This window comes from Pseudophryne corroboree, chromosome 4 (assembly GCF_028390025.1).
Source record: "Pseudophryne corroboree isolate aPseCor3 chromosome 4, aPseCor3.hap2, whole genome shotgun sequence".
NCBI classification, from domain to species: domain Eukaryota; kingdom Metazoa; phylum Chordata; class Amphibia; order Anura; family Myobatrachidae; genus Pseudophryne; species Pseudophryne corroboree.
In genome coordinates, this window is record NC_086447.1 from 3,873,031 (window position 1) to 3,898,919 (window position 25,889).

The window sequence follows — 25,889 nt, forward strand, 5'->3', positions numbered from 1 at the left end:
ATGTGGGGACTGGCGCCCGCTGGTTGCTGGGATGTGGGACTGGCGCCCGCTGGTTGCTGGGATGTGGGACTGGCGCCCGCTGGTTGCTGGGATGTGGGACTGGCGCCCGCTGGTTGCTGGGATGTGGGACTGGCGCCCGCTGGTTGCTGGGATGTGGGACTGGCGCCCGCTGGTTGCTGGGATGTGGGACTGGCGCCCGCTGGTTGCTGGGACGCGGGACTGGCGCCCGCTGGTTGCTGGGACGCGGGACTGGCGCGTGCTGGATGCGGGACTGGCGCCTGCTGGTTGCTGGGATGTAGGACTGGCGCTCGCTGGGATGTAGGACTGGCGCCTGCTGGTTGCTGGGATGTAGGACTGGCGCTCGCTGGTTGCTGGGATGTAGGACTGGCGCCCGCTGGTTGCTGGGATGTAGAACTGGCGCTCGCTGGTTGCTGGGATGTAGGACTGGCGCTCGCTGGTTGCTGGGATGTAGGACTGGCGCTCGCTGGTTGCTGGGATGTAGGACTGGCGCTCGCTGGTTGCTGGGATGTAGGACTGGCGCCCACTGGTTGCTGGGATGTAGGACTGGCGCCCGCTGGTTGCTGGGATGTAGGACTGGCGCCCGCTGGTTGCTGGGATGTAGGACTGGCGCCCGCTGGTTGCTGGGATGTAGGACTGGCGCCCGCTGGTTGCTGGGATGTAGGACTGGCGCCCGCTGGTTGCTGGGATGTAGGACTGGCGCCCGCTGGTCGCTGGGATGTAGGACTGGCGCTCGCTGGTCGCTGGGATGTGGGACTGGCGCCCGCTGGTTGCTGGGATGTGGGACTGGCGCCTGCTGGGACGCGGGACTGGCACCTGCTGGTTGCTGGGACGCGGGACTGGCGCGTGCTGGATGCGGGACTGGCGCCCGCTGGTTGCTGGGATGTAGGACTGGCGCTCGCTGGGATGTAGGACTGGCGCCTGCTGGTTGCTGGGTTGTAGGACTGGCGCTCGCTGGTTGCTGGGATGTAGGACTGGCGCCCGCTGGTTGCTGGGATGTAGGACTGGCGCTCGCTGGTTGCTGGGATGTAGGACTGGCGCTCGCTGGTTGCTGGGATGTAGGACTGGCGCTCGCTGGTTGCTGGGATGTAGGACTGGCGCTCGCTGGTTGCTGGGATGTAGGACTGGCGCCCGCTGGTTGCTGGGATGTAGGACTGGCGCCCGCTGGTTGCTGGGATGTAGGACTGGCGCCCGCTGGTTGCTGGGATGTAGGACTGGCGCCCGCTGGTTGCTGGGATGTAGGACTGGCGCCCGCTGGTTGCTGGGATGTGGGACTGGCGCCCGCTGGTTGCTGGGATGTGGGACTGGCGCCCGCTGGTTGCTGGGATGTGGGACTGGCGCCCGCTGGTTGCTGGGATGTGGGACTGGCGCTCGCTGGTTGCTGGGATGCGGGACTGGGGCACGCTGGTTGCTGGGATGTGGGACTGGGGCACGCTGGTAGAGAGGTGACCGGTGCAGAGTATGACGGCGCTGTGTGTCCTCCTCAGGGCCCTGTTATCGGAGGCTGGTACAAGGTCCTGGAAGGTCTGATTCCTGGGAGCAGTAAGTCTGTAGCTCTGAGGAAGATGCTGCTGGACCAGGTAAGAGAGGGTGAGAGGTCACAGGTATCTTACTGCTATTCTATGTCTAATCTGGACTGTAGGGATCAGAGGATCAGTAGTACTGGAATAGGGATCAGCCAATAATCTTGCACTATCTAGGGCTGCAGTAGGGATCGGATGATCAGTAGTGTACTGTACAGGGCTGCAGTAGGGATCGGATGATCAGTAGTGTACTGTACAGGGCTGCAGTAGGGATCGGATGATCGGTAGTGTACTGTATAGGGCTGCAGTAGGGATCAGATGATCAGTAGTGTACTGTATAGGGCTGCAGTAGGGATCAGATGATCAGTAGTGTACTGTATAGGGCTGCAGTAGGGATCAGATGATCAGTAGTGTACTGTATAGGGCTGCAGTAGGGATCGGATGATCAGTAGTGTACTGTACAGGGCTGCAGTAGGGATCAGATGATCAGTAGTGTACTGTATAGGGCTGCAGTAGGGATCAGATGATCAGTAGTGTACTGTATAGGGCTGCAGTAGGGATCGGATGATCAGTAGTGTACTGTATAGGGCTGCAGTAGGGATCGGATGATCAGTAGTGTACTGTATAGGGCTGCAGTAGGGATCAGATGATCAGTAGTGTACTGTATAGGGCTGCAGTAGGGATCGGATGATCAGTAGTGTACTGTATAGGGCTGCAGTAGGGATCGGAAGATCAGTAGTGTACTGTATAGGGCTGCAGTAGGGATCGGATGATCAGTAGTGTACTGTATAGGGCTGCAGTAGGGATCGGATGATCAGTAGTGTACTGTATAGGGCTGCAGTAGGGATCGGATGATCAGTAGTGTACTGTATAGGGCTGCAGTAGGGATCGGATGATCAGTAGTGTACTGTATAGGGCTGCAGTAGGGATCGGATGATCAGTAGTGTACTGTATAGGGCTGCAGTAGGGATCAGATGATCAGTAGTGTACTGTACAGGGCTGCAGTAGGGATCGGATGATCAGTAGTGTACTGTATAGGGCTGCAGTAGGGATCGGATGATCAGTAGTGTACTGTATAGGGCTGCAGTAGGGATCAGATGATCAGTAGTGTACTGTATAGGGCTGCAGTAGGGATCGGATGATCAGTAGTGTACTGTATAGGGCTGCAGTAGGGATCGGATGATCAGTAGTGTACTGTATAGGGCTGCAGTAGGGATCGGATGATCAGTAGTGTACTGTATAGGGCTGCAGTAGGGATCGGATGACCAGTAGTGTACTGTATAGGGCTGCAGTAGGGATTGGATGATCAGTAGTGTACTGTATAGGGCTGCAGTAGGGATCAGATCAGTAGTGTACTGTATAGGGCTGCAGTAGGGATCGGATGATCAGTAGTGTACTGTATAGGGCTGCAGTAGGGATCGGATGACCAGTAGTGTACTGTACAGGGCTGCAGTAGGGATCAGATGATCAGTAGTGTACTGTACAGGGCTGCAGTAGGGATCAGATGATCAGTAGTGTACTGTATAGGGCTGCAGTAGGGATCGGATGATCAGTAGTGTACTGTATAGGGCTGCAGTAGGGATCGGATGATCAGTAGTGTACTGTATAGGGCTGCAGTAGGGATCGGATGACCAGTAGTGTACTGTATAGGGCTGCAGTAGGGATTGGATGATCAGTAGTGTACTGTATAGGGCTGCAGTAGGGATCAGATCAGTAGTGTACTGTATAGGGCTGCAGTAGGGATCGGATGATCAGTAGTGTACTGTATAGGGCTGCAGTAGGGATCGGATGACCAGTAGTGTACTGTACAGGGCTGCAGTAGGGATCAGATGATCAGTAGTGTACTGTACAGGGCTGCAGTAGGGATCAGATGATCAGTAGTGTACTGTATAGGGCTGCAGTAGGGATCAGATGATCGGTAGTGTACTGTATAGGGCTGCAGTAGGGATCAGATGATCGGTAGTGTACTGTATAGGGCTGCAGTAGGGATCGGATGACCAGTAGTGTACTGTATAGGGCTGCAGTAGGGATCGGATGATCAGTAGTGTACTGTATAGGGCTGCAGTAGGGATCAGATGATCAGTAGTGTACTGTATAGGGCTGCAGTAGGGATCAGATGATCAGTAGTGTACTGTATAGGGCTTGCAGTAGGGATCGGATGATCAGTAGTGTACTGTATAGGGCTGCAGTAGGGATCGGATGACCAGTAGTGTACTGTATAGGGCTGCAGTAGGGATCAGATGACCAGTAGTGTACTGTATAGGGCTGCAGTAGGGATCAGATGATCAGTAGTGTACTGTATAGTGCTGCAGTAGGGATCAGATGATCAGTAGTGTACTGTATAGGGCTGCAGTAGGGATCAGATGACCAGTAGTGTACTGTATAGGGCTGCAGTAGGGATCAGATGATCAGTAGTGTACTGTATAGGGCTGCAGTAGGGATCAGATGATCAGTAGTGTACTGTACAGGGCTGCAGTAGGGATTGGATGATCAGTAGTGTACTGTACAGGGCTGCAGTAGGGATCGGATGATCAGTAGTGTACTGTATAGGGCTGCAGTAGGGATCGGATGATCAGTAGTGTACTGTATAGGGCTGCAGTAGGGATCAGATGATCAGTAGTGTACTGTATAGGGCTGCAGTAGGGATCAGATGATCAGTAGTGTACTGTATAGGGCTGCAGTAGGGATCAGATGATCAGTAGTGTACTGTACAGGGCTGCAGTAGGGATCGGATGATCAGTAGTGTACTGTATAGGGCTGCAGTAGGGATCAGATGATCAGTAGTGTACTGTATAGTGCTGCAGTAGGGATCAGATGATCAGTAGTGTACTGTATAGTGCTGCAGTAGGGATCAGATGATCAGTAGTGTACTGTATAAGGCTGCAGTAGGGATCAGATGATCAGTAGTGTACTGTACAGGGCTGCAGTAGGGATCAGATGATCGGTAGTGTACTGTATAAGGCTGCAGTAGGGATCAGATGATCAGTAGTGTACTGTACAGGGCTGCAGTAGGGATCAGATGATCAGTAGTGTACTGTATAAGGCTGCAGTAGGGATCAGATGATCAGTAGTGTACTGTATAGGGCTGCAGTAGGGATCAGATGATCAGTAGTGTACTGTATAGGGCTGCAGTAGGGATCAGATGATCAGTAGTGTACTGTATAAGGCTGCAGTAGGGATCAGATGATCAGTAGTGTACTGTATAGGGCTGCAGTAGGGATCGGATAATCAGTAGTGTACTGTATAGGGCTGCAGTAGGGATCGGATAATCAGTAGTGTACTGTATAGGGCTGCAGTAGGGATCGGATGACCAGTAGTGTACTGTATAGGGCTGCAGTAGGGATCAGATGATCAGTAGTGTACTGTATAGGGCTGCAGTAGGGATCAGATGATCAGTAGTGTACTGTATAGGGCTGCAGTAGGGATCAGATGATCAGTAGTGTACTGTATAGGGCTGCAGTAGGGATCAGATGATCAGTAGTGTACTGTATAGGGCTGCAGTAGGGATCAGATGATCAGTAGTGTACTGTACAGGGCTGCAGTAGGGATCGGATGATCAGTAGTGTACTGTATAGGGCTGCAGTAGGGATCGGATGATCAGTAGTGTACTGTATAGGGCTGCAGTAGGGATCAGATGATCAGTAGTGTACTGTATAAGGCTGCAGTAGGGATCAGATGATCAGTAGTGTACTGTATAGGGCTGCAGTAGGGATCAGATGATCAGTATTGTACTGTATAGGGCTGCAGTAGGGATCAGATGATCAGTAGTGTACTGTATAGGGCTGTAGTAGGGATCAGATGTTCAGTAGTGTACTGTATAGGGCTGCAGTAGGGATCGGATGATCAGTAGTGTACTGTATAGGGCTGCAGTAGGGATCGGATGATCAGTAGTGTACTGTATAGGGCTGCAGTAGGGATCGGATGATCAGTAGTGTACTGTATAAGGCTGCAGTAGGGATCAGATGATCAGTAGTGTACTGTATAGGGCTGCAGTAGGGATCAGATGATCAGTAGTGTACTGTACAGGGCTGCAGTAGGGATCAGATGATCAGTAGTGTACTGTATAGGGCTGCAGTAGGGATCAGATGATCAGTAGTGTACTGTACAGGGCTGCAGTAGGGATCAGATGATCAGTAGTGTACTGTATAGGGCTGCAGTAGGGATCAGATGATCAGTAGTGTACTGTATAGGGCTGCAGTAGGGATCGTATGATCAGTAGTGTACTGTATAGGGCTGCAGTAGGGATCAGATGATCAGTAGTGTACTGTATAGGGCTGCAGTAGGGATCGGATGATCAGTAGTGTACTGTATAGGGCTGCAGTAGGGATCGGATGATCAGTAGTGTACTGTATAGGGCTGCAGTAGGGATCGGATGATCAGTAGTGTACTGTATAGGGCTGCAGTAGGGATCAGATGATCAGTAGTGTACTGTATAGGGCTGCAGTAGGGATCGGATGATCAGTAGTGTACTGTATAGGGCTGCAGTAGGGATCGGATGATCAGTAGTGTACTGTATAGGGCTGCAGTAGGGATCAGAGGATCGGTAGTGTACTGTAGGGATCGGGTGAATAATGCACCTTATGTGTTTTAGGGTGTATTCGCCCCCTGCTTCCTCGGGTGCTTCCTGATCATTGTGGGGACACTGAACGGTCTCTCTAAGGAGGAAATCTGGGCCAAGATGAAGCGGGTGAGGTGTGACTGATAGTAAATAATGTGACCCGGCTGTGCTCACCCCCTATTATATCATAGTATACAGGGGGGCACATGGTGAGGTCCTGGTGAGGTAGGGGCCATATACAGTGTAAAGGGAGGGGGGGGTGCAAGGCACATCACACGGTGTATAGAGGGTGGGGACATCACACTGTGTATGGGGGCGGGGGACAGGGGACGTCTCGCTGTGTATGGGGGCGGGGGACAGGGGACGTCTCGCTGTGTATGGGGGCGGGGGACAGGGGACGTCTCGCTGTGTATGGGGGCGGGGGACAGGGGACGTCTCGCTGTGTATTGGGGGGGGCAGGGGACGTCACACGGTGTATGGAGAGGGAGGACAGGGGACGTCACACATTGTATGGGGGCAGGTGACGGGACGTCACACGGTGTATGGGGGCAGGTGACAGGGGACGTCACACGGTGTATGGGGGGGGGACAGGGGACGTCACACGGTGTATGGGGGGAGGGACAGGGGACGTCACACGGTGTATGGGGGGGAGGACAGGGGACGTCACACATTGTATGGGGGCAGGTGACGGGACGTCACACGGTGTATGGGGGCAGGTGACAGGGGACGTCACACGGTGTATGGGGGGGGACAGGGGACGTCACACGGTGTATGGGGGGAGGGACAGGGGACGTCACACGGTGTATGGGGGGGAGGACAGGGGACGTCACACGGTGTATTGGGGGAGGGGGGATGTCACACGGTGTATGGGGGGAGGAGATGGGACGTCACACGGTGTATGGGGGGAGGAGATGGGACGTCACACGGTGTATTGGGGGAGGGGGGGACGTCACACGGTGTATTTGGGGGAGGGGGGACGTCACACGGTGTATTGGGGGAGGGGGGGGACGTCACACGGTGTATTTGGGGGGAGGGGGGGGACGTCACACGGTGTATTTGGGGGGAGGGGGGACGTCACACGGTGTATTTGGGGGGAGGGGGGGACGTCACACGGTGTATGGGGGGGAGGACGTGGGACGTCACACAGTGTATTGGGGGAGGGGGGACGTCACACGGTGTATTTGGGGGGAGGACGGGACGTCACACGGTGTGGGGGGGGGACGGGACAGGGGACGTCACGTGTGTGTGTGTGGAGGGGATAGGACAGGTGTGACATCATGTAATACACAGCAGAGAAGGGGTTACAGTCTGACCCCCCCTCTCCTCCCAGGCGTGAGGTGGGGTCTCTGTGTAATCTGTGTGGAGAGAAGCAGCTGATGAGAGGGGATCGGGGTCAGCAGAAGCCATTACCTGTGCAAACACCGGGAGCCGCTCATCAGACGCCGGGCGCAGGTTATTACTGTCTGCTATAAATACACGCTGATCCGGTGCTCCTCATACAGAGCCGTGTGTACAGGCCCCCGTCACTCACCCCACCACCGGCCCCTCCCCGAAGTAATACAGGCCCCCCGTCACTCACCCCACCACCGTTCCCTTCCCGAAGTAATACAGGCCCCCCGTCACTCACCCCACCACCGGCCCCTCCCCGAAGTAATACAGGCCCCCCGTCACTCACCCCACCACCGGCCTCTCCCCGAAGTAATACAGGCCCCCCGTCACTTACCCCACCACCGGCCCCTCCCCGAAGTAATACAGGCCCCCCGTCACTCACCCCACCACCGTCCCCTCACCGAAGTAATACAGGCCCCCCGTCACTCACCCCACCACTGACCCCTCCCCGGACAGTAATACAGGCCCCCCGTCACTGACCCCACCACCGTCCCCTCCCCGTACAGCAATACAGGGCCTCCGTCACTCACCCCACCACCGACCCCTCCCCGGACAGTAATACAGACCCCCGTCGCTCACCACACCACTGTCCCCTCCCCAGAGTAATACAGGCCCCCCGTCACTGACCCCACCACCGTCCCCTCCCCGGACAGGAGAAATAACACTGCAATACAAAGAACGCCACACGAGCGCAGATGCTGATCGCAGCCCTATAACCCTCGTCTACACAATGGTACACATAGGGGGGGCAAACGTACGTCAGTGAGAGTCCCGGCCCTGAGAGCTTACAGTCTGCACATGTATACTGTAGGAGCAATTTGGCAGATGGATGACGCAGTGATCAGTAACAGGGACATTTCGGGCGTAGATTGCGGGATAGGCGAGAGGTTACATTGTGGGGAGCGGTGCTCTGGGCGCTGGCGTATAACATTAGGTCAGGCGCCTGTGGTCCGCTTCTCTCAGCTGCTTCTCATTGCTGTGAGGTCACAGGTCGCAGCTCAGTGGTTAAATACACCAAATATGTCTGCTGGAGTAGCCAGTTGTACTGACCCATCTGGTGTCGGCGACTCTGTGCATCCCAGAATCTCGGGCGTTTAGAGTTCATCCGGAAAGTATTCACAGCGCTTCACTTTTTTCACATTTTGTTATGTTACGGCCTTATTCCAAACTGTAATACATTCATTTCTCCCCTCAAAATTCTACAAAAAAATCCCCATAATGACAATGTGACAAAGTGTTTTTGAGATTTTTGCAAATTTATAAAAAAATCAAAAACTAAGAAATCACATGTACATAAGTATTCACAGCCTTTGCTCAATACATTGTTGATGCCCCTTTGGCAGCAATTACAGCCTCAAGTCTTTTTGAATTTGATGCCACAAGCTTGGCACACCTATCTTTGGGCAGTTTCGCCCATTTCTCTTTGCAGCACCTCTCAAGCTCCATCAGGTTGGATGGGAAGCGTCGGTGCACAGCCATTTTCACATCTCCCCAGAGATGTTCAATCGGATTCAAGTCTGGGCTCTGGCTGGGCCACTCAAGGACATTCACAGAGTTGTCCTGAAGCCACTCCTTTGATATCTTGGCTGTGTGCTTAGGGTCGTTGTCCTGCTGAAAGATATACCGTCGCCCCAGTCTGAGGTCAAGAGCGCTCTGGAGCAGGTTTTCATCCATGATGTCTCTGTACATTGCTGCATTCATCTGTCCCTCTATCCTGACTAGTCTCCCAGTTCCTGCCGCTGAAAAACATCCCCACAGTATGATGCTGCCACCACCATGCTTCACTGTAGGGATGGTATTTGGCCTGGTGGTGAGCGGTGCCTAGTTTCCTCCAAACATGATGCCTGGCATTCACACCAAAGAGTTCAATCTTTGTCTCATCAGACCAGAGAATCTTGTTTCTCATGATCTGAGAGTCCTTCAGGTGCATTTTGGCAAACGCCAGGTGGGCTGCCCTGTGCTTTTTACTAAGGAGTGGCTTCCATGTGGCCACTCTACCATACAGGCCTGATTGGTGGATTGCTGCAGAGATGGTTGTCCTTCTGGAAGGTTCTCCTCTCTCCACAGAGGAATGCTGTAGCTCTGACAGAGTGACCATTGGGTTCTTGGTCACCTCCCTGACTAGGGCCCTTCTCCCCCGATCGCTCAGTTTAGACGGCCGGCCAGCTCTAGGAAGAGTCCTGGTGGTTCTGAACTTCTCCCATTTACGGATGATGGAGGCCACTGTGCTCATTGGGACCTTCAGAGCAGCAGATATTTTTCTGTACCCTTACCCAGATTTGTGCCTCGAGACAATCCTGTCTCGGAGGTCTACAGACAATTCCTTTGACTTCATGCTTGGTTTGTGCTCAGACATGTACTGTCAAGTGTGGGACCTTATATAGACAGGTGTGCGCCTTTCCAAATCATGTCCTATCAACTGCATTTACCACAGGTGGACTCCAATTAAGCTGTAGGAATATCTCAAGGATTATCAGTGGAAACAGGATGCACCTGAGCTTCATGGCAAAGGCTATGAATACTTATGTACATGTGATCTCTTAGTTTTTTATTTCTAATAAATTTGCAAAAATCTAAAAAAAAAAAACTTTTCACGTTGTCATTATGGGGAATTGTGTGTAGAATTTTGAGGGAAAAAATGAATTGATTCCATTTTGGAATAAGGCTGTAACATAACAAAATGTGGAAAAAGTGAAGCGCTGTGAATACTTTCGGGATGCACTGTACATTACATTGCTGCCCATTTCTGTGTCCTGTACGTGCGGCTTATCATGTCCTCTGTCCACCTTCTCATTGCAGGATTACACAGACGCTCTAATCGCTAATTACTACGTAAGTATATAACACCAGTGCCTCACTACACCCCTGTGCCTCCTGTATTCTTCTCCTGTCTCTGGCCTGTACACCCCTGTGCCTCCTGTATCCTTCTCCTGTCTCTCACCTGTACACCCCTGTGCCTCCTGTATCCTTCTCCTGTCTCTCACCTGTGCACCCCTGTGCCTCCCGTATTCTTCTCCTGTCTCTCACCTGTACACCCCTGTGCCTCCTGTATCCTTCTCCTGTCTCTCACCTGTACACCCCTGTGCCTCCTGTATCCTTCTCCTGTCTCTCACCTGTACACCCCTGTGCCTCCCGTATCCTTCTCCTGTCTCTCACCTGTACACCCCTGTGCCTCCTGTATCCTTCTCCTGTCTCTCACCTGTACACCCCTGTGCCTCCTGTATCCTTCTCCTGTCTCTCACCTGTGCACCCCTGTGCCTCCCGTATTCTTCTCCTGTCTCTCACCTGTACACCCCTGTGCCTCCTGTATCCTTCTCCTGTGTCTCACCTGTACACCCCTGTGCCTCCTGTATCCTTCTCCTGTCTCTGGCCTGTACACCCCTGTGCCTCCTGTATCCTTCTCCTGTCTCTCACCTGTACACCCCTGTGCCTCCTGTATCCTTCTCCTGTCTTTGGCCTGTACACCCCTGTGCCTCCTGTATCCTTCTCCTGTCTCTCACCTGTACACCCCTGTGCCTCCCGTATCCTTCTCCTGTCTCTGGCCTGTACACCCCTGTGCCTCCCGTATCCTTCTCCTGTCTCTCACCTGTACACCCCTGTGCCTCCTGTATCCTTCTCCTGTCTCTCACCTGTACACCCCTGTGCCTCCCGTATTCTTCTCCTGTCTCTCACCTGTACACCCCTGTGCCTCCTGTATCCTTCTCCTGTCTCTCACCTGTACACCCCTGTGCCTCCTGTATCCTTCTCCTGTCTCTGGCCTGTACACCCCTGTGCCTCCTGTATCCTTCTCCTGTCTCTCACCTGTACACCCCTGTGCCTCCCGTATTCTTCTCCTGTCTCTGGCCTGTACGCCCCTGTACCTCCTGTATCCTTCTCCTGTCTCTCACCTGTACACCCCTGTGCCTCCTGTATCCTTCTCCTGTCTCTCACCTGTACGCCCCTGTGCCTCCTGTATTCTTCTCCTGTCTCTGGCCTGTACGCCCCTGTACCTCCTGTATCCTTCTCCTGTCTCTCACCTGTACACCCCTGTGCCTCCTGTATCCTTCTCCTGTCTCTCACCTGTACGCCCCTGTGCCTCCTGTATTCTTCTCCTGTCTCTGGCCTGTACGCCCCTGTGCCTCCTGTATCCTTCTCCTGTCTCTGGCCTGTACACCCCTGTGCCTCCTGTATCCTTCTCCTGTCACTCACCTGTACGCCCCTGTGCCTCCTGTATCCTTCTCCTGTCTCTGGCCTGTACAACCCTGTGCCTCCTGTATCCTTCTCCTGTCTCTGGCCTGTACACCCCTGTGCCTCCTGTATCCTTCTCCTGTCTCTCACCTGTACGCCCCTGTGCCTCCTGTATCCTTCTCCTGTCTCCTTCTCCTGTCTCTCACCTGTACACCCCTGTGCCTCCTGTATCCTTCTCCTGTCTCTGGCCTGTACACCCCTGTGCCTCCTGTATCCTTCTCCTGTCTCTCACCTGTACACCCCTGTGCCTCCTGTATCCTTCTCCTGCCTCTCACCTGTACACCCCTGTGCCTCCTGTATCCTTCTCATGTCTCTGGCCTGTACGCCCCTGTGCCTCCTGTATCCTTCTCCGGTCTCTCACCTGTACGCCCCTGTGCCTCCCGTATCCTTCTCCTGTCTCTGGCCTGTACACCCCTGTGCCTCCTGTATCCTTCTCCTGTCTCTGGCCTGTACACCCCTGTGCCTCCTGTATCCTTCTCCTGTCTCTCACTTGTACGCCCCTGTGCCTCCTGTATCCTTCTCCTGTCTCTCACCTGTACACCCCTGTGCCTCCTGTATCCTTCTCCTGTCTCTCACCTGTACACCCCTGTGCCTCCTGTATCCTTCTCCTGTCTCTCACCTGTACACCCCTGTGCCTCCTGTATCCTTCTCCGGTCTCTCACCTGTACGCCCCTGTGCCTCCCGTATCCTTCTCCTGTCTCTGGCCTGTACACCCCTGTGCCTCCCGTATCCTTCTCCTGTCTCTGGCCTGTACACCCCTGTGCCTCCTGTATCCTTCTCCTGTCTCTCACTTGTACGCCCCTGTGCCTCCTGTATCCTTCTCCTGTCTCTCACCTGTGCACCCCTGTGCCTCCCGTATCCTTCTCCTGTCTCTGGCCTGTACGCCCCTGTGCCTCCTGTATCCTTCTCCTGTCTCTGGCCTGTACACCCCTGTGCCTCCTGTATCCTTCTCCTGTCTCTCACCTGTACACCCCTGTGCCTCCTGTATCCTTCTCCTGTCTCTGGCCTGTACACCCCTGTGCCTCCTGTATCCTTCTCCTGTCTCTCACCTGTACACCCCTGTGCCTCCTGTATCCTTCTCCTGTCTCTGGCCTGTACACCCCTGTGCCTCCTGTATCCTTCTCCTGTCTCTCACCTGTACACCCCTGTGCCTCCTGTATCCTTCTCCTGTCTCTGGCCTGTACACCCCTGTGCCTCCTGTATCCTTCTCCTGTCTCTCACCTGTGCACCCCTGTGCCTCCTGTATCCTTCTCCTGTCTCTGGCCTGTACACCCCTGTGCCTCCTGTATCCTTCTCCTGTCTCTCACCTGTACACCCCTGTGCCTCCTGTATCCTTCAATAAATAGTGGAAAACTGCTCTAATCAAGCTGGTAACAATCCCCAGGTGCTGCGGGAGGGGGTTACTCTAGACAAGAAATACAAAAGGGATTTTTCCCACGCACTCTGCTGACTGTTAGTAAGAAGAACTATATACTATGTAATTACATAGTATATAGTTCTTCTTACTAACAGTCAGCAGAGTGCGTGGGAAAAATCCCTTTTGTATTTCCTCCTGTATCCTTCTCCTGTCTCTCACCTGTGCACCCCTGTGCTTCCTGTATCCTTCTCCTGTCTCTCACCTGTACACCCCTGTGCCTCCTGTATCCTTCTCCTGTCTCTCACCTGTACACACCTGTGCCTCCTGTATCCTTCTCCTGTCTCTCACCTGTACGCCCCTGTGCCTCCCGTATCCTTCTCCTGCCTCTCACCTGTACACCCCTGTGCCTCCTGTATCCCTCTCCTGTCTCTCACCTGTACACACCTGTGCCTCCTGTATCCCTCTCCTGTCTCTCACCTGTACACACCTGTGCCTCCTGTATCCTTCTCCTGTCTCTCACCTGTACACCCCTGTGCCTCCTGTATCCTTCTCCTGTCTCTCACCTGTACACCCCTGTGCCTCCTGTATCCTTCTCCTGTCTCTCACCTGTACGCCCCTGTGCCTCCCGTATCCTTCTCCTGTCTCTCACCTGTACACCCCTGTGCCTCCCGTATCCTTCTCCTGTCTCTGGCCTGTACACCCCTGTGCCTCCTGTATCCTTCTCCTGCCTCTCACCTGTACACCCCTGTGCCTCCTGTATCCCTCTCCTGTCTCTCACCTGTACACCCCTGTGCCTCCTGTATCCTTCTCCTGTCTCTCACCTGTACGCCCCTGTGCCTCCCGTATCCTTCTCCTGTCTCTCACCTGTACACCCCTGTGCCTCCTGTATCCTTCTCCTGTCTCTCACCTGTACACCCCTGTGCCTCCTGTATCCTTCTCCTGTCTCTCACCTGTACGCCCCTGTGCCTCCCGTATCCTTCTCCTGTCTCTCACCTGTACGCCCCTGTGCCTCCCGTATCCTTCTCCTGTCTCTGGCCTGTACACCCCTGTGCCTCCTGTCTCTCACCTGTACGCCCCTGTGCCTCCCGTATCCTTCTCCTGTCTCTCACCTGTACACCCCTGTGCCTCCTGTATCCTTCTCCTGTCTGTCACCTGTACACCCCTGTGCCTCCCGTATCTTTCTCCTGTCTCTGGCCTGTACACCCCTGTGCCTCCTGTATCCTTCTCCTGTCTCTCACCTGTACGCCCCTGTGCCTCCCGTATCCTTCTCCTGTCTCTCACCTGTACACCCCTGTGCCTCCTGTATCCTTCTCCTGTCTCTCACCTGTACACCCCTGTGCCTCCTGTATCCTTCTCCTGTCTCTGGCCTGTACACCCCTGTGCCTCCTGTATCCTTCTCCTGTCTCTCACCTGTGCACCCCTGTGCCTCCTGTATCCTTCTCCTGTCTCTTGCCTGTACACCCCTGTGCCTCCCGTATCCTTCTCCTGTCTCTGGCCTGTACACCCCTGTGCCTCCCGTATCCTTCTCCTGTCTCTGGCCTGTACACCCCTGTGCCTCCTGTATCCTTCTCCTGTCTCTGGCCTGTACACCCCTGTGCCTCCTGTATCCTTCTCCTGTCTCTGGCCTGTACACCCCTGTGCCTCCTGTATCCTTCTCCTGTCTCTCACCTGTACACCCCTGTGCCTCCTGTATCCTTCTCCTGTCTCTGGCCTGTACACCCCTGTGCCTCCTGTATCCTTCTCCTGTCTCTCACCTGTACACCCCTGTGCCTCCCGTATCCTTCTCCTGTCTCTGGCCTGTACACCCCTGTGCCTCCTGTCTCTCACCTGTACGCCCCTGTGCCTCCCGTATCCTTCTCCTGTCTCTCACCTGTACACCCCTGTGCCTCCTGTATCCTTCTCCTGTCTCTCACCTGTACGCCCCTGTGCCTCCCGTATCCTTCTCCTGTCTCTCACCTGTACACCCCTGTGCCTCCTGTATCCTTCTCCTGCCTCTCACCTGTACACCCCTGTGCCTCCTGTATCCTTCTCATGTCTCTGGCCTGTACGCCCCTGTGCCTCCTGTATCCTTCTCCGGTCTCTCACCTGTACGCCCCTGTGCCTCCCGTATCCTTCTCCTGTCTCTGGCCTGTACACCCCTGTGCCTCCTGTATCCTTCTCCTGTCTCTGGCCTGTACACCCCTGTGCCTCCTGTATCCTTCTCCTGTCTCTCACTTGTACGCCCCTGTGCCTCCTGTATCCTTCTCCTGTCTCTCACCTGTACACCCCTGTGCCTCCTGTATCCTTCTCCTGTCTCTCACCTGTACACCCCTGTGCCTCCTGTATCCTTCTCCTGTCTCTCACCTGTACACCCCTGTGCCTCCTGTATCCTTCTCCGGTCTCTCACCTGTACGCCCCTGTGCCTCCCGTATCCTTCTCCTGTCTCTGGCCTGTACACCCCTGTGCCTCCCGTATCCTTCTCCTGTCTCTGGCCTGTACACCCCTGTGCCTCCTGTATCCTTCTCCTGTCTCTCACTTGTACGCCCCTGTGCCTCCTGTATCCTTCTCCTGTCTCTCACCTGTGCACCCCTGTGCCTCCCGTATCCTTCTCCTGTCTCTGGCCTGTACGCCCCTGTGCCTCCTGTATCCTTCTCCTGTCTCTGGCCTGTACACCCCTGTGCCTCCTGTATCCTTCTCCTGTCTCTCACCTGTACACCCCTGTGCCTCCTGTATCCTTCTCCTGTCTCTGGCCTGTACACCCCTGTGCCTCCTGTATCCTTCTCCTGTCTCTCACCTGTACACCCCTGTGCCTCCTGTATCCTTCTCCTGTCTCTCACCTGTACACCCCTGTGCCTCCCGTATCCTTCTCCTGTCTCTCACCCGTACGCCCCTGTGCCTCCAGTATCCTTCTCCTGTCTCTCACCTGTACACCCCTGTGCCTCCCGTATCCTTCTCCTGTCTCTCACCTGTACGCCCCTGTGCCTCCTGTATCCTTCTCCTGTCTCTGGCCTGTACACCCCTGTGCCTCCCGTATCCTTCTCCTGTCTCTCACCTGTACACCCCTGTGCCTCCTGTATCCTTCTCCTGTCTCTGGCCTGTACACCCCTGTGCCTCCCGTATCCTTCTCCTGTCTCTCACCTGTACACCCCTGTGCCTCCCGTATCCTTCTCCTGTCTCTCACCTGTACACCCCTGTGCCTCCCGTATCCTTCTCCTGTCTCTGGCCTGTACACCCCTGTGCCTCCTGTATCCTTCTCCTGTCTCTCACCTGTACACCCCTGTGCCTCCTGTATCCTTCTCCTGTCTCTCACCTGTACACCCCTGTGCCTCCTGTATCCTTCTCCTGTCTCTGGCCTGTACACCCCTGTGCCTCCTGTATCCTTCTCCTGTCTCTCACCTGTACACCCCTGTGCCTCCTGTATCCTTCTCCTGTCTCTGGCCTGTACGCCCCTGTGCCTCCTGTATCCTTCTCCTGTCTCTGGCCTGTACACCCCTGTGCCTCCTGTATCCTTCTCCTGTCTCTCACCTGTACACCCCTGTGCCTCCTGTATCCTTCTCCTGTCTCTCACCTGTACGCCCCTGTGCCTCCTGTATCCTTCTCCTGTCTCTCACCTGTACACCCCTGTGCCTCCCGTATCATTCTCCTGTCTCTCACCTGTACACCCCTGTGCCTCCCGTATCCTTCTCCTGTCTCTCACCTGTACACCCCTGTGCCTCCTGTATCCTTCTCCTGTCTCTCACCTGTACACCCCTGTGCCTCCTGTATCCTTCTCCTGTCTCTCACCTGTACGCCCCTGTGCCTCCCGTATCCTTCTCCTGTCTCTCACCTGTACACCCCTGTGCCTCCTGTATCCTTCTCCTGTCTCTCACCTGTACGCCCCTGTGCCTCCTGTATCCTTCTCCTGTCTCTCACCTGTACACCCCTGTGCCTCCTGTATCCTTCTCCTGCCTCTCACCTGTACACCCCTGTGCCTCCTGTATCCCTCTCCTGTCTCTCACCTGTACACCCCTGTGCCTCCTGTATCCTTCTCCTGTCTCTCACCTGTACGCCCCTGTGCCTCCCGTATCCTTCTCCTGTCTCTCACCTGTACGCCCCTGTGCCTCCTGTATCCTTCTCCTGTCTCTCACCTGTACACCCCTGTGCCTCCTGTATCCTTCTCCTGTCTCTCACCTGTACACCCCTGTGCCTCCTGTATCCTTCTCCTGTCTCTCACCTGTACGCCCCTGTGCCTCCCATATCCTTCTCCTGTCTCTCACCTGTACACCCCTGTGCCTCCTGTATCCTTCTCCTGTCTCTCACCTGTACACCCCTGTGCCTCCCGTATCCTTCTCCTGTCTCTCACCTGTACACCCCTGTGCCTCCTGTATCCTTCTCCTGTCTCTCACCTTTACGCCCCTGTGCCTCCTGTATCCTTCTCCTGTCTCTGGCCTGTACACCCCTGTGCCTCCCGTATCCTTCTCCTGTCTCTCACCTGTACACCCCTGTGCCTCCTGTATCCTTCTCCTGTCTCTCACCTGTACACCCCTGTGCCTCCCGTATCCTTCTCCTGTCTCTCACCTGTACACCCCTGTGCCTCCTGTATCCTTCTCCTGTCTCTCACCTTTACGCCCCTGTGCCTCCTGTATCCTTCTCCTGTCTCTGGCCTGTACACCCCTGTGCCTCCCGTATCCTTCTCCTGTCTCTCACCTGTACGCCCCTGTGCCTCCTGTCTCTTACCTGTACACCCCTGTGCCTCCTGTATCCTTCTCCTGTCTCTGGCCTGTACACCCCTGTGCCTCCTGTCTCTCACCTGTACGCCCCTGTGCCTCCCGTATCCTTCTCCTGTCTCTCACCTGTACACCCCTGTGCCTCCTGTATCCTTCTCCTGTCTCTCACCTGTACGCCCCTGTGCCTCCCGTATCCTTCTCCTGTCTCTCACCTGTACACCCCTGTGCCTCCTGTATCCTTCTCCTGTCTCTCACCTGTACACCCCTGTGCCTCCTGTATCCTTCTCCTGTCTCTCACCTGTACACCCCTGTGCCTCCCGTATCCTTCTCCTGTCTCTCACCTGTACGCCCCTGTGCCTCCCGTATCCTTCTCCTGTCTCTCACCTGTACACCCCTGTGCCTCCTGTATCCTTCTCCTGTCTCTCACCTGTACACCCCTGTGCCTCCTGTATCCTTCTCATGTCCCTCACCTGTACACCCCTGTGCCTCCTGTATCCTTCTGCTGTCTCTCACCTGTACGCCCCTGTGCCTCCCGTATCCTTCTCCTGTCTCTCACCTGTACACCCCTATGCCTCCTGTATCCTTCTCCTGTCTCTCACCTTTACGCCCCTGTGCCTCCTGTATCCTTCTCCTGTCTCTGGCCTGTACACCCCTGTGCCTCCCGTATCCTTCTCCTGTCTCTCACCTGTACGCCCCTGTGCCTCCTGTCTCTTACCTGTACACCCCTGTGCCTCCTGTATCCTTCTCCTGTCTCTGGCCTGTACACCCCTGTGCCTCCTGTCTCTCACCTGTACGCCCCTGTGCCTCCCGTATCCTTCTCCTGTCTCTCACCTGTACACCCCTGTGCCTCCTGTATCCTTCTCCTGTCTCTCACCTGTACGCCCCTGTGCCTCCCGTATCCTTCTCCTGTCTCTCACCTGTACACCCCTGTGCCTCCTGTATCCTTCTCCTGTCTCTCACCTGTACACCCCTGTGCCTCCTGTATCCTTCTCCTGTCTCTCACCTGTACGCCCCTGTGCCTCCCGTATCCTTCTCCTGTCTCTCACCTGTACACCCCTGTGCCTCCTGTATCCTTCTCCTGTCTCTCACCTGTACACCCCTGTGCCTCCTGTATCCTTCTCATGTCCCTCACCTGTACACCCCTGTGCCTCCTGTATCCTTCTCCTGTCTCTCACCTGTACGCCCCTGTGCCTCCCGTATCCTTCTCCTGTCTCTCACCTGTACACCCCTGTGCCTCCTGTATCCTTCTCCTGTCTCTCACCTGTACGCCCCTGTGCCTCCTGTATCCTTCTCCTGTCTCTGGCCTGTACACCCCTGTGCCTCCTGTATCCTTCTCCTGTCTCTGGCCTGTACACCCCTGTGCCTCCTGTATCCTTCTCCTGTCTCTCACCTGTACACCCCTGTGCCTCCTGTATCCTTCTCCTGTCTCTGGCCTGTACACCCCTGTGCCTCCCGTATCCTTCTCCTGTCTCTGGCCTGTACACCCCTGTGCCTCCTGTATCCTTCTCCTGTCTCTCACCTGTACACCCCTGTGCCTCCTGTATCCTTCTCCTGTCTCTGGCCTGTACGCCCCTGTGCCTCCTGTATCCTTCTCCTGTCTCTGGCCTGTACGCCCCTGTGCCTCCCGTATCCTTCTCCTGTCTCTGGCCTGTACACCCCTGTGCCTCCCGTATCCTTCACCTGTCTCTCACCTGTACACCCCTGTGCCTCCTGTATCCTTCTCCTGTCTCTGGCCTGTACGCCCCTGTGCCTCCTGTATCCTTCTCCTGTCTCTGGCCTGTACGCCCCTGTGCCTCCTGTATCCTTCTCCTGTCTCTGGCCTGTACACCCCTGTGCCTCCCGTATCCTTCACCTGTCTCTCACCTGTACACCCCTGTGCCTCCTGTATCCTTCTCCTGTCTCTGGCCTGTACGCCCCTGTGCCTCCCGTATCCTTCTCCTGTCTCTGGCCTGTACGCCCCTGTGCCTCCCGTATCCTTCTCCTGTCTCTGGCCTGTACACCCCTGTGCCTCCTGTATCCTTCTCCTGTCTCTCACCTGTACACCCCTGTGCCTCCTGTATCCTTCTCCTTTCTCTGGCCTGTACGCCCCTGTGCCTCCTGTATCCTTCTCCTGTCTCTGGCCTGTACGCCCCTGTGCCTCCTGTATCCTTCTCCTGTCTCTGGCCTGTACGCCCCTGTGCCTCCTGTATCCTTCTCCTGTCTCTCACCTGTACGCCCCTGTGCCTCCTGTATCCTTCTCCTGTCTCTCACCTGTACACCCCTGTGCCTCCTGTATCCTTCTCCTGTCTCTCACCTGTACGCCCCTGTGCCTCCTGTATCCTTCTCCTGTCTCTCACCTGTACACCCCTGTGCCTCCTGTATCCTTCTCCTGTCTCTGGCCTGTACGCCCCTGTGCCTCCTGTATCCTTCTCCTGTCTCTGGCCTGTACGCCCCTGTGCCTCCTGTATCCTTCTCCTGTCTCTCACCTGTACACCCCTGTGCCTCCTGTATCCTTCTCCTGTCTCTCACCTGTACACCCCTGTGCCTCCTGTATCCTTCTCCTGTCTCTGGCCTGTACGCCCCTGTGCCTCCTGTATCCTTCTCCTGTCTCTGGCCTGTACGCCCCTGTGCCTCCTGTATCCTTCTCCTGTCTCTGGCCTGTACGCCCCTGTGCCTCCTGTATCCTTCTCCTGTCTCTCACCTGTACACCCCTGTGCCTCCTGTATCCTTCTCCTGTCTCTGGCCTGTACGCCCCTGTGCCTCCTGTATCCTTCTCCTGTCTCTGGCCTGTACGCCCCTGTGCCTCCTGTATCCTTATCCTGTCTCTCACCTGTACACCCCTGTGCCTCCTGTATCCTTCTCCTGTCTCTGGCCTGTACGCCCCTGTGCCTCCTGTATCCTTCTCCTGTCTCTCACCTGTACACCCCTGTGCCTCCTGTATCCTTCTCCTGTCTCTCACCTGTACACCCCTGTGCCTCCTGTATCCTTCTCCTGTCTCTCACCTGTGCACCCCTGTGCCTCCTGTATCCTTCTCCTGTCTCTCACCTGTACACCCCTGTGCCTCCCGTATCCTTCTCCTGTCTCTCACCTGTACACCCCTGTGCCTCCTGTATCCTTCTCCTGTCTCTGGCCTGTACGCCCCTGTGCCTCCTGTATCCTTCTCCTGTCTCTGGCCTGTACGCCCCTGTGCCTCCTGTATCCTTCTCCTGTCTCTCACCTGTACACCCCTGTGCCTCCTGTATCCTTCTCCTGTCTCTCACCTGTGCACCCCTGTGCCTCCTGTATCCTTCTCCTGTCTCTCACCTGTACACCCCTGTGCCTCCTGTATCCTTCTCCTGTCTCTGGCCTGTACGCCCCTGTGCCTCCTGTATCCTTCTCCTGTCTCTCACCTGTACACCCCTGTGCCTCCTGTATCCTTCTCCTGTCTCTGGCCTGTACGCCCCTGTGCCTCCTGTATCCTTCTCCTGTCTCTCACCTGTACACCCCTGTGCCTCCTGTATCCTTCTCCTGTCTCTGGCCTGTACACCCCTGTGCCTCCTGTATCCTTCTCCTGTCTCTCACCTGTACGCCCCTATGTCCCCCTCGTTATTTTTTTCATTATTTTGTTGTTTTTGCTTCTTACAGATTTGGCCGGCAGTGCAGATGGCGAACTTTTACTTCATCCCTTTATATCACAGGTATGTGCGGTCACTGCTCCGAGCCCTGAGGCCAAATACAGGAGAGGCATCACTACCTGCTGCCTCTTATTCATCACATTATCAGTCCATCCATTCCACACAGCAGCACAGAGTATATCAGGAGATGAGTGATGTTAGTGAGGACAGGGCTGCATGTGACAGGGGCAGTGACATGATGTGAGGAGGGGAATGGAGGCAGCAGGAAGCCACAGACTGAGAGTTATATAGTGGGAGGAGCAGGGTCCCCAGCAGCACAGAGTATATCAGGAGATAAATGATGTGTCCGTGAGGACAGGGCTGCTTGTGACAGGGGCAGTGACATGATGAGGAGGGGAATGGAGGCAGCAGGAAGTCACAGACTGAGAGTTATATAGTGGGAGGAGCAGTGTCCCCAGCAGCACAGAGTATATCAGGAGATGGGTGATGTGTCAGTGAGGACAGGGCTGCATGTGACATGATGTGAGGAGGGGAATGGAGGCAGCATGAAGCCACAGACTGTGAGTTCTATAGTGAGAGGAGCAGGGTGACCCAGCAGCACAGAGTATATCAGGAGATGAGTGATGTGTCAGTGAGTACAGGGCTGCATGTGACAGGGGCAGTGACATGATGTGAGGAGGGAAATGGAGGCAGCAGGAAGCCACAGACTGAGAGTTATATAGTGGGAGGAGCAGGATCCCCAGCAGCACAGAGTATATCAGGAGATGAGTGATGTGTCCGTGAGGACAGGGCTGCATGTGACAGGGGCAGTGACATGATGTGAGGAGGGGAATGGAGGCAGCAGGAAGCCACAGACTGAGAGTTATATAGTGGGAGGAGCAGGGTCCCCAGCAGCACAGAGTATATCAGGAGATGAGTGATGTGTCAGTGAGGACAGGGCTGCATGTGACAGGGGCAGTGACATAATGTGAGGAGAGGAATGGAGGCAGCAGGAAGCCACAGACTGAGAGTTATATAGTGGGAGGAGCAGGGTCCCCAGCAGCACAGAGTATATCAGGAGATGAGTGATGTGTCAGTGAGGACAGGGTGCATGTGACAGGGGCAGTGACATGATGTGAGGAGGAGAATGGAGGCAGCAGGAAGTCACAGACTGAGAGTTATATAGTGGGAGGAGCAGGGTCCCCAGCAGCACAGAGTATATCAGGAGATGAGGGATGTGTCAGTGAGGACAGGGCTGCATGTGACAGGGGCAGTGACCTGATGTGAGGAGGGGAATGGAGGCAGCAGGAAGTCACAGACTGAGAGTTATATAGTGGGAGGAGCAGGGTCCCCAGCAGCACAGAGTATATCAGGAGATGACTGATGTGTCAGTGAGGACAGGGCTGCATGTGACAGGGGCAGTGACATGATGTGAGGAGGAGAATGCAGGCAGCAGGAAGCCACAGACTGAGAGTTATATAGTTGGAGGAGCAGGGTCCCCAGCAGCACAGAGTATATCAGGAGATGAGTGACGTGTCAGTGAGGACAGGGCTGCATGTGACAGGGGCAGTGACATGATGTGAGGAGGAGAATGGAGGCAGCAGGAAGCCACAGACTGAGAGTTATATAGTGGGAGGAGCAGGGTCCCCAGCAGCACAGAGTATATCAGGAGATGAGTGATGTGTCAGTGAGGACAGGGCTGCATGTGACAGGGGCAGTGACATGATGTGAGGAGGGGAATGGAGGCAGCAGGAAGCCGCAGACTGAGAGTTATATATTGGGCGGAGCAGTGTTCCCCAGCAGCACAGAGTATATCAGGAGATGAGTAATGTGTCAGTGAGGACAGGGCTGCATGTGACAGGGGCAGTGACATGATGTGAGGAGGGGAATGGAGGCAGCAGGAAGCCACAGACTGAGAGTTATATAGTGGGAGGAGCAGGGTCCCCAGCAGCACAGAGTATATCAAGAGATGAGTGATGTGTCAGTGAGGACAGGGCTGCATGTGACAGGGGCAGTGACATGATGTGAGGAGGGGAATGGAGGCAGCAGGAAGCCACAGACTGAGAGTTATATAGTGGGAGGAGCAGGATCCCCAGCAGCACAGAGTATATCAGGAGATGAGTGATGTGTCAGTGAGGACAGGGCTGCATGTGACAGGGGCAGTGACATGATGTGAGGAGGGGAATGGAGGCAGCAGGAAGCCACAGGCTGAGAGTTATATAGTGGGAGGAGCAGGATCCCCAGCAGCACAGAGTATATCAGGAGATGAGTGATGTGTCAGTGAGGACAGGGCTGCATGTGACAGGGGCAGTGACATGATGTGAGGAGGGGAATGGAGGCAGCAGGAAGCCACAGACTGAGAGTTATATAGTGGGAGGAGCAGGGTCCCCAGCAGCACAGAGTATATCAGGAGATGAGTAATGTGTCAGTGAGGACAGGGCTGCATGTGACAGGGGCAGTGACATGATGTGAGGAGGGGAATGGAGGCAGCAGGAAGCCACAGACTGAGAGTTATATAGTGGGAGGAGCAGGGTCCCCAGCAGCACAGAGTATATCAAGAGATGAGTGATGTGTCAGTGAAGACAGGGCTGCATGTGACAGGGGCAGTGACATGATGTGAGGAGGGGAATGGAGGCAGCAGGAAGCCACAGGCTGAGAGTTATATAGTGGGAGGAGCAGGATCCCCAGCAGCACAGAGTATATCAGGAGATGAGTGATGTGTCAGTGAGGACAGGGCTGCATGTGACAGGGGCAGTGACATGATGTGAGGAGGGGAATGGAGGCAGCAGGAAGCCACAGACTGAGAGTTATATAGTGGGAGGAGCAGGGTCCCCAGCAGCACAGAGTATATCAGGAGATAAGTGATGTGTCAGTGAGGACAGGGCTGCATGTGACAGGGGCAGTGACATGATGTGAGGAGGGGAATGGAGGCAGCAGGAAGCCACAGACTGAGAGTTATATAGTGGGAGGAGCAGGGTCTCCAGCAGCACAGAGTATATCAGGAGATGAGTGATGTGTCAGTGAAGACAGGGCTGCATGTGACAGGGGCAGTGACATGATGTGAGGAGGGGAATGGAGGCAGCAGGAAGCCACAGACGACTGAGTTATATAGTGGGAGGAGCAGGATCCCCCAGCAGCACAGAGTATATCAGGAGATGGGTGATGTGACAGGGGCAGTGACATGATGTTCTTATATACTGGATGGAGAAGAGACCCCTTCTTATGTTCTGGGTATGAGGTTACTGGCAGCTGGATAGTGAAGGTTTCCCGGATCTGCTGTAGATTTTCTTGGTGATTAATGTGCGTTTGTCTCTTGCGGGCAGGCTGGCCGTGGTGCAGTGTGTCGCCATTATCTGGAACTCTTATCTCTCCTGGAAGGCCAACCAAGCCTGATTCTGGGATCTGCTGTGAAGATCCTTCTCTCCTGGACTGAATCCTGCCTTAACCTTACCACAAGTGTTATAGAATTGCCCCATGTGGAATGAAGGATATAGATCCTCCCTCCGCCAACGAGATTTGGTATAATGTGTATGAGGAACCTGGCGGCCAGCAGCAGCCATCCTGAAGAACGTGGCGTGTTGTCCGTGTCTGGAATCCTGGCCCGTAGCCTAGCAATGATGACTGGTGGTCACAGTCCAGGTTTACTCCAGTTGACCACGGATTTATCTCTTATTTTTGTATAATCTGTTTTTATTAAAGAGGCAATAAGCAAAAGATTATCACATACAGCCGTGAGAGACCGTTCCCTCCAGAGCACAACTTACAATAAACAGTGCAGCAAAACCTATGAGAAGTTTAAGCAATTGCCAGATGAGCTGTAACAGAATTCTGAGAGAACCAGTAAAACATGGGTCAGCAACCTGTGGCCCAACAGCTGTTGTGGAACTACACATCCCAGCATGCCCTGCTCAGTTTTAGCATGCCTTAATAGCAAAACTGTGGCAGGGCGTGCACCCGGTGGGTGGTCGTTCGGGATCCCGGCTGTCGGGATTCCAGCGCTGGGGTGGTGACCCTATTTGGGATGCCGGTGTCAGCGTTCTGAATAGTGTCTGCATTCTGACCGGATCCCTGTAAAAAGCTGATATTACGCATTGGATGGAGTTGCAGACGTATAAGTCTTGGAAGCATCGGGTGATTTATATCCTAACCAAGGGAACCATGCATTGGGGAAACCAGAGAATAATCCTGTATCCTGCATAGCCATAAACCTGCCCTTACGTGTGGGGGGTCCGGGGGGGATTTCCACGCTATAGGAATAACCGAGCGGCTGCATTGCTTATGTGGTGGATCGCTGATTCTCTATACTTCTCCACCGGTATGGGGGAAGGTAGGTGGGTTTGTGGGTACCGCTGTATTTAACAATTGTCTGTCTATAAGTTATAGACGGGGCAATCCCACCAGATATCTGATCGCAAGCAGCAAATGTGTGAGCTAGTGGGCAAAACCATGTGCAGTGCAGGTGGGGCAGATGTAACGTGCAGTGCAGGTGGGGCAGATATAACGTGCAGTGCAGGTGGGGCAGATGTAACATGTCAGAGAGTTAGATTTGGGTGGGTTATA

At 54.8% G+C, this 25,889-nt stretch overlaps 1 protein-coding gene across 1 annotated transcript in view; it reads left to right on the forward strand.

Moving 5' to 3' along the window:
- MPV17 (mitochondrial inner membrane protein MPV17) overlaps window positions 1-25,053 on the forward strand; it is a 68,453-nt gene extending 43,400 nt beyond the window's left edge. The window contains exons 5-9 of the mRNA XM_063917095.1: window positions 1,506-1,598; window positions 6,133-6,228; window positions 10,288-10,320; window positions 21,361-21,413; window positions 24,653-25,053. Of these exons, the coding sequence (XP_063773165.1) occupies window positions 1,506-1,598; window positions 6,133-6,228; window positions 10,288-10,320; window positions 21,361-21,413; window positions 24,653-24,722 (345 nt within the window). The 3' untranslated portion in view covers window positions 24,723-25,053. The remainder of the gene's footprint in view (window positions 1-1,505; window positions 1,599-6,132; window positions 6,229-10,287; window positions 10,321-21,360; window positions 21,414-24,652) is intronic.
- Window positions 25,054-25,889: the final 836 nt, after the last annotated feature.